Genomic DNA, 11,164 nt, shown 5'->3' on the forward strand with positions numbered 1-11,164 from the left:
ACTGTCTTGGAAAGATACGTGACACCCATAGTGTATCATTTAAGCCTACCTAAAACATCTTTTATCTTTCTGTAAAGTAGGTTAAAATATATATGGGTAGTGAGAGGAGATTCCTTGTTTAATTTGTGAATGTCTGTTAAAGTTCCAGTGAGTACTCTTCTTTCCTATCCTTCCCCTCAACACCATCACACACCTTACCTTCCCCCAAAAGGGGAAAGAAATTGGTTCTATTAGGTTCTTATTTTTCTAGCATGTGTAGTTAGTGGTTTTGTTTGCCATTGATCATCTCCTTAGAGCATATAGGAACTTGCTTGTGGATTTATTTAGTAGTTCAGACAAAACAAATAATCTTGCAAAATGAGATTTTGAAAGCTGGCACATAGACTGGCATGTGTGTGTGTGCCTTTCCTTTGAGGAGTCCTCCAATATAGAACAATAGTTTAGAAATGAAAAGAAAATATATATTTGGAAGTTTCCCTATAGGAATGTTGGTGGTTTTCCATGATTAGTAGTCTAGGTTTGTTGCATTTCCTGCAGGCTTTCTCCTGGGCTTCAGTGACCAGTAAAAACCTGCCTCCTAGTGGTACTGTTTCTTCCTCTGGAATTCCACCCCATGTTAAAGCACCAGTCTCACAGGTAACCAATCTGTGAACACATTGGATTGTATCCTTGTTAACATTGCCAATTGCTTATCTTTTTTTATACTTCTTTAAATGAGTCAATCAAATTATGGATTAAATATACAAAAAAAAATTGTATTAAATGTCAGTGCACCCACTTTAAATGCCAAATCTCTATCATCATTTGGGGTTTGGGTGTGAAATACACATTAAGTTGGTTTTACTGATAGAGTCATTTAAAAGGCTTCTTAAAATAACAAAAAAAAAATATGTTCCTTTTAAAGTTCTAAAATTTATTTAGCAAAAATATTCTAGGGAAGAAATTTGGAAAGGCACAAAGTAGTATGGCAATCACTGTTTTAAAAAAATAGAGAACTTTAAAAAACTGCCTAAGCTCTCAGTCTGTAAGTGGTTCACTCTGTTTAATTGAAGCCTGTACCAACTTATGACTGTAGTGTTCACTTAACTGATCATTCCAGTATTCTGCTTTTCATCTGTTTGTCATCTTGCCCATTTCAGAGCTTCCAAAAACATTGAAAATAAGACACTGGCTACCTGATGTGTTTACTAGGTGTAGTTTAGAATTAACTAAATTCTAATTAAATTTATAGTACAGTTAAAAGGTATTCAGTTCTTTTTTTTTTCCTACATTTTGAGTCAAACTTTATTCTAGAAAATTTATATTTAAAATGCTTATACGCAAAAAAATAAAATGCTTATACGCATACAATTATTTGTGTATGCCTCTTACATGCTCTTAACAGTGAAACATTGAGGTTTCAAAAAAATAGTAATCACTAGACAGTTTTATGGCATTGGTACTCATAGCTACATAATAGAATACGTGGCCTCAAGATAACCTGTTTTTTTTTTTCAGTTAACATATTCAGGAAATGTTGATTAATGTCAAATCACAAACCAGAATTCTGTCTTAGTGAAGAAAATTAATTTGTTAAGTATTGGTTGTGCTTGCCAGCCCATCTGAAAACCTCATGAGTGACTTCTGAATTTTCTTTTGAAACGCTGATTTCTTATGAGATTTGCATTTGGAATCCTTTGGATTATTACTTCATCTTTTGATTGTTGGCTACGTTTATTTTAAACTTACTGCTAGTTAAAATAGCTAATGCTTATTATGCCTTTAGTATGTGCCAGGCATTATATAAAGCACTTTATATTCATTCTCATCTCATCCTCACAGTCACCCTGTGAGAGTGGTTACTGTTCCTGTTTCACAGATGAGTAAATTGCCTCAACCTAAGGTCAGACAGCTGTGTATAAATAGCATAGGACTGGGCTTTGAATTTATGCAGTTAGACACCAGAGTCCCTTTGTGACTCATGTAAATCTAGAGGTTTCTTTAGTCCTTTGGAGGGGAATCTATCTCCATTTACATCAGAGAAGAAAAGTACTATATTTAAGACATCTAAATTATATTAGAGCCTATCTTTTTGCCCAGGGGAAACATTTTTTTAAATTTTGAAGTAACTTATTTTTTTAATTGTAGGAGACTAGATTGTATTTTCCAACCCATCCCCTTATTAAAGACATATAAATGTGTACAGTTGAAACTATAAAAGAACTTTCTTGGGCTCCTTGCTGGCTCAGTTGGTAAAGCATCCAATTCTTGATCTTGGGGTTGTGACTTCAAGCCCCACGTTGGGTGTAGAGATCACCTAAATAAATAAAATTTTAAAAACTTTCTGATCTTTTTAGGCTATATTTTGAATGGATTCATGATTATTCCACTTGATTTAATAAATGCCTCATTTTTATTATTTTCGTGGGCTATACCATTTCATTAACACTTTTGGCATAGTTTAATAAAAGGAGAATTAAACTTAATTTTAAGGTATTTCATAGGAATTAATTTAGAAGTAGGTAAGTTAATTTCTTGGTTGAAAAAGTTTTGTCTGGAAATTGACTAATATATGTAGTTCATGTTCAGTTGAAGGATTTATTGGTTGTGGTTTTATCTGCTGTTATTGGTTTGATTTGATGGTTCCATTTTTATTTTATATTCTGTTTGACTTTCTTTTGTGGAATTTGTCACCTGAACACTTTCTGGTTGCATGGAATTAATTTTTAAGGCCCTAAAGTGTAGTATGTGGTATGTTAGCCATTTTATCTTATTGGAATATATAGTTTTAATCATGAAATTGAGTCTGAAGAATTGCAAATGCACAGCTGGCTGGGTTGACCAATTAATCAGTTATTGAATATTGTTAGGTCTTTGGTCTCTCTCTCTCTCTCTCTCTTTGTATCGGCATCATCCAGTATCTTCTGAAAGGTTGCTAAATCTCACTATGAATTATTTAAAAGACATTGGAAATTATTTAAGTTCATTTTTAATTTTAAATGCTTAAAGGATAATGAACTTTTCTATATTGCTACTTGGAGTTATTTTTGATTTGGTAATCAGTTTTGAAAAATTTAAATTAGGTCAGTGAGGACACCTCTTAAGTTATTTGGATTCAATGAGCCTGAGGTTTTTCTGAAATTTTTAGATTAAAAGGTACATTTGCTATTTTTATTAATTTCTTAAACACTAACTTCAAGTTTTGTTAGGGTGCATCTATTCTTTAATTCTGTTTTATGTTCATACTGAAGTAAGTTGGTGCTTTTAGGCCCCCTTAGTGAAGTTTGTAAATAACTGCCTTTTTCAGGCATCACATTTCAGGTCAAATTATCATATAGCGTTCAAATACAGATAGCAGTGGTCTCGGGGTTATAACATAGGATCCCTTGTAGGCATAGAACATTTGCCTACGTATTAAAGAACTAAAAATGTAATTTAATTTTAAATGAACCGGGATGCCTAGGTGGCTCAGTGGTTGGACATCTGCCTTTGGCCCAGAGCATGATTCTGGGATCCGGGATCGAGTCCCACACCAGGCACCTTGTAGGGAGCCTGCTTCTCTCTTGGCTTGTGTCTCTGCCTCTCTCTGTGTGTCTCTCATGAATAAATAAATAAAATCTTTAAAAAAAGAAGAAATAACTTTAAATGAACCAAAAGTTAACAAACATCTGTGCCTAACATCACTGTGCTTGGTTTGGTGGTGGTATAGAAATGAATAAGATATAGTCTTTATAAGGACTAAATATATAATTGAGAAAACTGGTGAGAGTTAAAAAAATAATTTTTTAACTAGCTAAATTCTATTTTTTTTTTTTTAACTAGCTAAGTTCTAGAACATGGAGAGCAACTTGATGTTGAGGGAAATGGGAAATCTTTGTGGAAAAAAACAACTTGGAAAGAGGTAGACACCTGGTAAAACTGCTAGGTTAGGAATTAATATGCCTTCTGATTACAGTGGGTGAGATCATTTACAGCAAATTGTCATTTTTGAAAGAAACATAACTCTTTATATCAAAATTTGTCCCTGTAAGTAATGGTATTCCAGATAAATAAATGATGGAAGAGTTTGAGACACTGGCTGGACTGATGTCCTCAGAGATAGTCATAAAAACAGGGCTGAAATCACTAGTGTTCTGACTGAGGACATTTTCTTCATATCCTGCTGAGTGTTTTCAGCATTTTTTGAAAGTGCATGTATTTTTGTCTCTTCCTTGGACCATAAATATTTGGGCAATAGATGGCCAAAGAGTATGGGAATATTGAAGATGTTACTGTATTAATAAGGAAAAGGTAATAGCAGATGCAGATTTTGTCTTAAAATAGTCAATTATATGTGTGTAATTCAGCCTGAGCAGAAATCATCTTAAAATGTCCTATTACTCCCTGCCTGCTGCCGGCCCAAGGTGCAGTTAAAGTTGTTGGAATCAGTCCTTAAATAATTGCCTACTTTTCCCTTGAGGAAGAACAATAGGGAGCTAAAGGACTCCTTGATTCTGAGGTGTTTTATACATGTTTCTGTCTTAATTATTTAATTTTAATTTAAAGGTATTTTTTAGTTGCTAGAGTAAGCTAAATTGTACATTTTGAACTATCCACTGATTTTTAAGATTTATGGTACGGGGTTTAGAAGTTATTGGCTCTAAGCACTTCTATTTGAAGGGCAGATAGATAATTAGGAAGTATATGTTGTAATTTTGTCTAAAATAAAGATGGCTGTTTATTTTGCATATGTATTTACATGGAGTGGCTCATCTTGCATTTTTGTGATTTTTTTTTTTTTTTGTAGCTGTATTTCTAACGCTGTCTCAATGTGGATGTAAATTTATTGAAAAAATGTGGTTGTAAAAAGCAGCTTATTTTGAGTTATATATCCTTGAATGAGAAAACAAACCTACCCTACAGTCCTAGATTGGTACAGAATATCTTTATAAAAATTTATTCTTCATATACATAGGACACTATGTTAAAATTACTCTAAACTTAAAAATATCATTATGTCTGCTGGTGACTCGCTGGTGGTTGCTTTAGTTGTTTTGTCTCCTGTGGAATGAGTTTCTTTATAATGTGTTTTTTTTCCCTTGTATTTTAGCCAAGAGTTGAAGCTAAACCAGAAGTTCAGTCTCAGCCACCTCGTGTGCGTGAACAACGACCTAGAGAACGACCTGGTTTCCCTCCTAGAGGACCAAGACCAGGTGAGTCAGCCCCCTCTGTGACCTTTCCCATTTAGTACTTGGAAAGTTGGAAAATACTGAACTTAAAATACTATAATGTGTTTTATATACAGTTCCTTTGAGTACCAAATTTCTTAAAAGATTTAAGTAGCTTGCTAAAGTACAGTCTGGGGCAGAAAACTAACTTTTAGGGGAGGATTAGTTGATGTGCGATGGAGACCTATATTTTGAAGGTGTAAAAATTTTGAGACAGATTTTATTTGGTTATTGTCACTGGTTTTAAGAATTCAAAACCGAGCTGCCAATAACCTACTCTCTTACTTAGCACTCTTATCTCTTCACAGATAAACAATAAGCACACCCTGATTCTTCTTATTTTGATTGTCTTAGGTATTAAGTAAGTTGCCATGATTTTTGACTTGTTTCCATTGTTAGCTAATATATGTAGCACCTCTATTTGAATTCTATAAGTATGTTTAGATTGCTTTTGGGAGGAGGTGGGAGATATAGTACCCATCAATAGCCTATGTAATTTTTCCCACAAAGTAAAATAAAGTGATGTGTTCCTAAACCAGAAAGTCATGGGAACTGGGATTTGTCCTAGCTTTGCCACTCCTTGAGTTTATGATCTTGAGTGAGACCCTTAATTATGAGCTTCTCTTGTGCCATTTAGTTATTACCCAAATTTTTCTTGTGTGATGCCTTTCTTACATGCCTCACTGTGTTCTTTGTGTTATTGGGAGGATCAAATAAAATTTATATAAATTTGAGCACATTAATATGTATACAGGATATCTAAATGAGATGTTATTACTATTAAATTTACTGATTTGGCTATAATTTCATACAACCAAAGATTAATTTGCAAACTTCAAAATACTAAACAAATATTTAGGACAGATGTTACTATCTGAAATTTGTTTGGTTCCTGGGTGATGGCAAGAATTTGGTTAAGGAGGAATATTTGTACTAATGTTGGACTTTCATATAATCAGATCAGTAGATCTTAGAAGAAGGCATTTAGCAATCTAGTCAATACCCTTACTTTACACTTAGTGTCATGTTGTTTTCTAACTAACCTACTAATTAATAGGCACTTCCACCTCTGTTCAAGGAGCTCACTATCTTATTAAACTAAAACAGGAATATCTATTGTTCATTCATTGCTTTGAACTTAGTTGTTTTGACATTATAAACTTTAATTAATCTGTCCTATTCCTTTTCTCAGGCAGAGGAGATCTTGAACAGAATGAATCTGACAACCGTAGGATAATTCGCTATCCAGACAGTCATCAACTTTTTGTTGGTAACTTGCCACATGATATTGATGAAAATGAACTGAAAGAGTTCTTCATGAGTGAGTAGTTTATTTTGCTTTATTAGAAAATTAAGTGGGGAGAATAAAGCTTTTTTCATAATGTAATTGGAACTTTAAAAAAATTTATATCTCTGTAAACTGTGTGTATCTCCATGTACCAGTCACTTTAGTTGATCAGAAAGAGGTAGAAGATTATATTAGATGTTTCCCCATGACTGTACTTAGTGTTGACTGACCTAGTTGTAGAGGTTAGAAGAATGAGCTGATTCAGTCTTATGTTTAGGAGTAGGATTCTTTTGGCAAATATAAGTCAGAAATAGAAGATATCATTTTTGTAAAACCATGCAGGAAACTTTCCTTTTGAGAGGATTAATTGAGGGTAACAAAACAAGGGTCAGGCTAGTCATTGGCATCTTTATGCAAATAACCTGTATGAGTGAACGTACCTTAGTTGTCACTGGATGTAGCAGTTTGCAACTTTTGTTTTGAAATAGTTCGAGTAGATTAAAGTTATTTCACCCCAATAATTAAAGCTACAAAGTATTCTATTAAAGTAACCATTGGTGTAATATATATTTTCACAGGTTTTGGAAACGTTGTTGAACTTCGCATCAATACCAAGGGTGTTGGGGGAAAGCTTCCAAACTTTGGTTTTGTGGTTTTTGATGACTCTGAACCAGTTCAGAGAATCTTAATTGCAAAAGTAAGTGATTGAAAAGGCATACATAATTTAAGACTTTTTTATTCCTATTGTATGTAATGCTAATTTGATGCATTTTAAAGTGATAGAAGATTTTTCCTTAATAGTAAAGCTAAAACTAGTGCATTAGAAAATATGCAGAAAATAAAGATTTGTTAGTCATTCTAAAGTGTGAGGTGTGGTGTTTTTTGGGTTTTTGTTTTGTTTTGTTTTTAAGTTTTACCACACAATTACTTAATAACAGTCCAATTTGTGGTATGGATTATTTTAAATTGCACTGTTTGCACTGGTGAAGAAGGTTGGACTAGATTGCCTATTAAATTTCCTAGAAGTTTTTTGTCAGGATTTTCTTACTTTGGTAGATAAGGGAATACATGACAGTTGCTGTCTAACCTGCCCACGTAAATCTTTTTCTCTCCTTTTAAAGCCAATTATGTTTCGAGGGGAAGTACGCTTAAATGTGGAAGAGAAAAAAACAAGAGCTGCAAGAGAGCGAGAAACCAGAGGTGGTGGTGATGATCGCAGGGATATTAGGCGCAATGATCGAGGTCCTGGTGGTCCACGTGGCATAGTAGGTGGTGGAATGATGCGCGACCGGGATGGAAGAGGACCTCCTCCGAGAGGTGGCATGGCACAGAAACTTGGCTCTGGTAGAGGAACCGGGCAAATGGAAGGCCGCTTCACAGGACAGCGTCGTTGAAGCTCCACTGTTTACAGAGTCTTGGCAGTGGTACATTATTCATCGTGTTTGCATTCTTGTTAAATTTTTTTTTTTTTTTTTGGCTTTGGAATGTGACACAGCCTTTTTGATCATTTCTTTGTTGTGAAAAGCATCTTTTGGTTATGAGTTAAATTGAGGTGGACATTATTTCCCCAATTTCACAACAGGATTCACATTGTTAATTTATAAATCTAGACTTGGAGAATTAAGGACTGAGAAATGACCATATCTTAAACTGTCTACAACAAAATGAACTTAAAAGGACATGCCCAACTGAATTCAGGTCCTTTGAGTCAAAAAAAAAAAATCCTCTGCTGCACATTTTGTTTAAGTGTTATTGTTTCTACCTGTTAATGTTGGAAACACAAATAGTGCAATTTGTGCAATTGGAGAATCTTGCATTTTTTCTTGGCTCTCTCCCAAAATACAACCCAACAGAAACTTGTTATGCACTCATCAAAATGCACTAATGGGTACTCCTGAACTCATTAACATTGACATCTGCAACAGGAGGCAACAGGGGGAAAAATCTTTCATCTTTTTTTCCAGTAGAGAATAGTTTGTGAAATGATGAGGGCATTTTATCTGCTTGCAGTGACCAGCGTGTGTACACATAAACCTTAACAAGACTACAAGTATATTCCAGAAGGGAATCATTTAGTCATGAACTCTAAATAACAGAAATCAGAACTTCAAATGCTATGGTCTTGAGTATTAGACCAGATTTAGTAGCTCCATATCTAAGATTTTTCTACCTGCCCCTCTTCAGTACAGGGATGGCTGGCTGCTCAACACACTCCTCCCTTTTTCCTTTCTTTAAGCTATGTACAGTGAAAATTGTCTTTACTGTATTTTTGTTCTCTGGTAATGTAATAAGCATGATGGTGCCTTCTATTAATACATCATTCCAGTCTTGCTGGTAATTTTGTACAGTTTAGTGTATGAATTGCTGTGCTGCAAAGTCAAACAGCTGCAAAATGTTGAAAAATCATTGAAGTGTATAAAAAATTGCAGTATCTTTAAAATCAGTAAAATTGACTAGCATATTATTTACCTTGTTCTTCAGTTAACAGCTTTGTGTTCTCTGTGGGAGGGAGTCTTGTGTGTTTGGGAGGGAGAGGGAAGGAGGAAGTCAGTTATTTGAGTAAGTCTCTTACTGACTTTTAGCATGAATGTGAACGTTGAAGTGTATCACTTGAGAGGTGCTCGGAAAAGCCAATCAACTCGATGTACATTTTTTATGACATTTTGAAAGCAGTCAGATTCCATAAATGGCAAGTAAACCTGAAGTGAGGATACTGCAATTTTCAGAGAAAAGAACAGCATCTCCTAAGTGTTTGCATTTTCTATTTGGGGGGCAGGGAACTGTCATTCATTTTGCACAATTCTTGAACTGATGTCAGCACCCGAGTGGCTCTGAATTTAAGTCTGGGACGACATCTTTTATTTTTACATGGATCTCTAAATTCTGTGAGCAAAGTTTGTAGCTGCTGGATTATTGTCTGTCTTTATTGCAAGTTCCAGTAAACCGCAAGTATGGCGAAGGATATCCAATTTTATGCTTGGAGCATTCGGGTACATAACAGTTTCTGATGTTTCAGGCTAGGAGTGAGGTAAATTAAGTGTGACCACTTAAAGCTGCTTGTTAGCATGGAAGACTTCTCCATTCTTAGTAAAAAAACAAATTTAAAAATGCACTTGACATAGTAGCAAACTGGTTCTGAATTATAAAACTGTTTGCTATTTAGTAAACTAGCAAATGATGCACATATGTTGTTTTTCATGTACTGGGCAATATAGTGAAATTAAATCTGTCCTTCTTTTCTCCCTTGAATGAGGTCTTCCATGTTTGGGGAAAAGTCTTGCACTATTGCATATATTTTGGGAGCACAGATTTCTCATAGTTTCCATTTTGGGGGGCTTAAAGATTTTTTTTTCCTGTTGGAACACTTCTACACTTTCTGATGTATAGTACTTGAAGTTCTTACCAGAAAATTACTTTTGAGTTTTGAAGCCTTTATTCAAACTACTTTTAAATAAGTGGTTTATTGTCAGTGTTTTGTTTTATAGTATATTTTTCCTCTACTCCTTTCCTTCCCATTTTAAATATATATATAATTTCCAATCTAGGATATTGCCCTGCCACCCATGAAAACTGTGTTCTGGCACCAAAAGTAATGAGAAATGTTAAGTGTAATAGAAAATTAAAGAGCCATTCAGCTTCAGTCTCTACATACCATGAATAAAACATTAAAACATCACATGGAGAAGTTTACATGGTGATTGTTCACCTGCAGTACTGTGGACTTTTAACATTTTGTCCCCTTTTCAATGAACCAGAGTAAAACTATTCATTAACCATTACTGTTATTTGCTTTTTTTTTTTTTCTTTGTGATGGTAATATTCTATCCTTATGACACTATTGCAACCAAATTGGCTTTACCATCTTGGCTTTAGTAGGTATAGAAGACAATGGATTACCATCTTTATTGCTGTAATGTGTTAAGCATTATATGCTAGTAGAATCTAATTGTTTCGGGTGGAAAAGTAATCTTTGAGTTTCCATTTTGAATGTGTTTGGACTTAACAAACAATAAACTACTGATGTCTGCAGCATTTATCTATGTCCCTAATTTAATCTGTAGGTTTGTGTTCCAAAGTATTTTTTCCCAATTGCATTTCATACAACCTAAGTAAAAATAAGGAATTGTTCTAAAACCAATGGCTGCTTGTTTGTGAAATTTGATTTCTTTTTTTTTTTATAAATTAATTTTTATTGGTGTTCAATTTACCAACATACAGAATAACACCCAGTGCTCATCCCGTCAAGTGTACCCCTCAGTGCCCGTCACCCATTCACCCCCACCCCCCACCCTCCTCCCCCTCCACCACCCCTAGTTCATTTCCCAGAGTTAGAAGTCTTTATGTTCTGTCTCCCTTTCTGATATTTCTCACACATTTCTTCTCCCTTCCCTTATATTCCCTTTCGCTATTAAAAAAGTAAAAAATTTTTAAGTACGCCTGACATGATTAGAGATGTATCCCAGTTCACTTAGGTAACTGGCATACACGTTAAAGAATGGCAGAAGAGAATAAGTATAAAGAAGGTGAGAATGATCAAAATCAGACTACTTATTAAATGTTTAGAGAAAAACCAAAACTTAAGTTTTCTAAAGGATTGGTACCTCTTATCTCAGAAGGACATCTGAAGTTATTAGGCATGACTCAATTCAGAAATTGGAACAAATTTGTCAAGCTCTAAAAGAATATTAAA

At 34.4% G+C, this 11,164-nt stretch overlaps 1 protein-coding gene across 2 annotated transcripts in view; it reads left to right on the top strand.

Annotated features, from left to right (window-relative positions):
- The window catches only part of G3BP2 (G3BP stress granule assembly factor 2), a 33,627-nt gene extending 23,121 nt beyond the window's left edge, over positions 1-10,506 (top strand). The window contains exons 8-12 of one of the 2 annotated variants that reach the window (XM_055313025.1): positions 538-636; positions 5,069-5,171; positions 6,379-6,507; positions 7,053-7,171; positions 7,596-10,506. In XM_055313025.1, coding sequence (XP_055169000.1) covers positions 538-636; positions 5,069-5,171; positions 6,379-6,507; positions 7,053-7,171; positions 7,596-7,868 — 723 coding nt within the window. In that variant the 3' untranslated portion in view covers positions 7,869-10,506. The remainder of the gene's footprint in view (positions 1-537; positions 637-5,068; positions 5,172-6,378; positions 6,508-7,052; positions 7,172-7,595) is intronic. The other variant, XM_055313026.1, reaches the window with a different exon arrangement.
- The last annotated feature ends 658 nt before the right edge of the window (positions 10,507-11,164 follow it).

This window comes from Nyctereutes procyonoides, unplaced genomic scaffold, assembly GCF_905146905.1.
Source record: "Nyctereutes procyonoides isolate TBG_1078 unplaced genomic scaffold, NYPRO_anot_genome, whole genome shotgun sequence".
Lineage (NCBI taxonomy): Eukaryota > Metazoa > Chordata > Mammalia > Carnivora > Canidae > Nyctereutes > Nyctereutes procyonoides.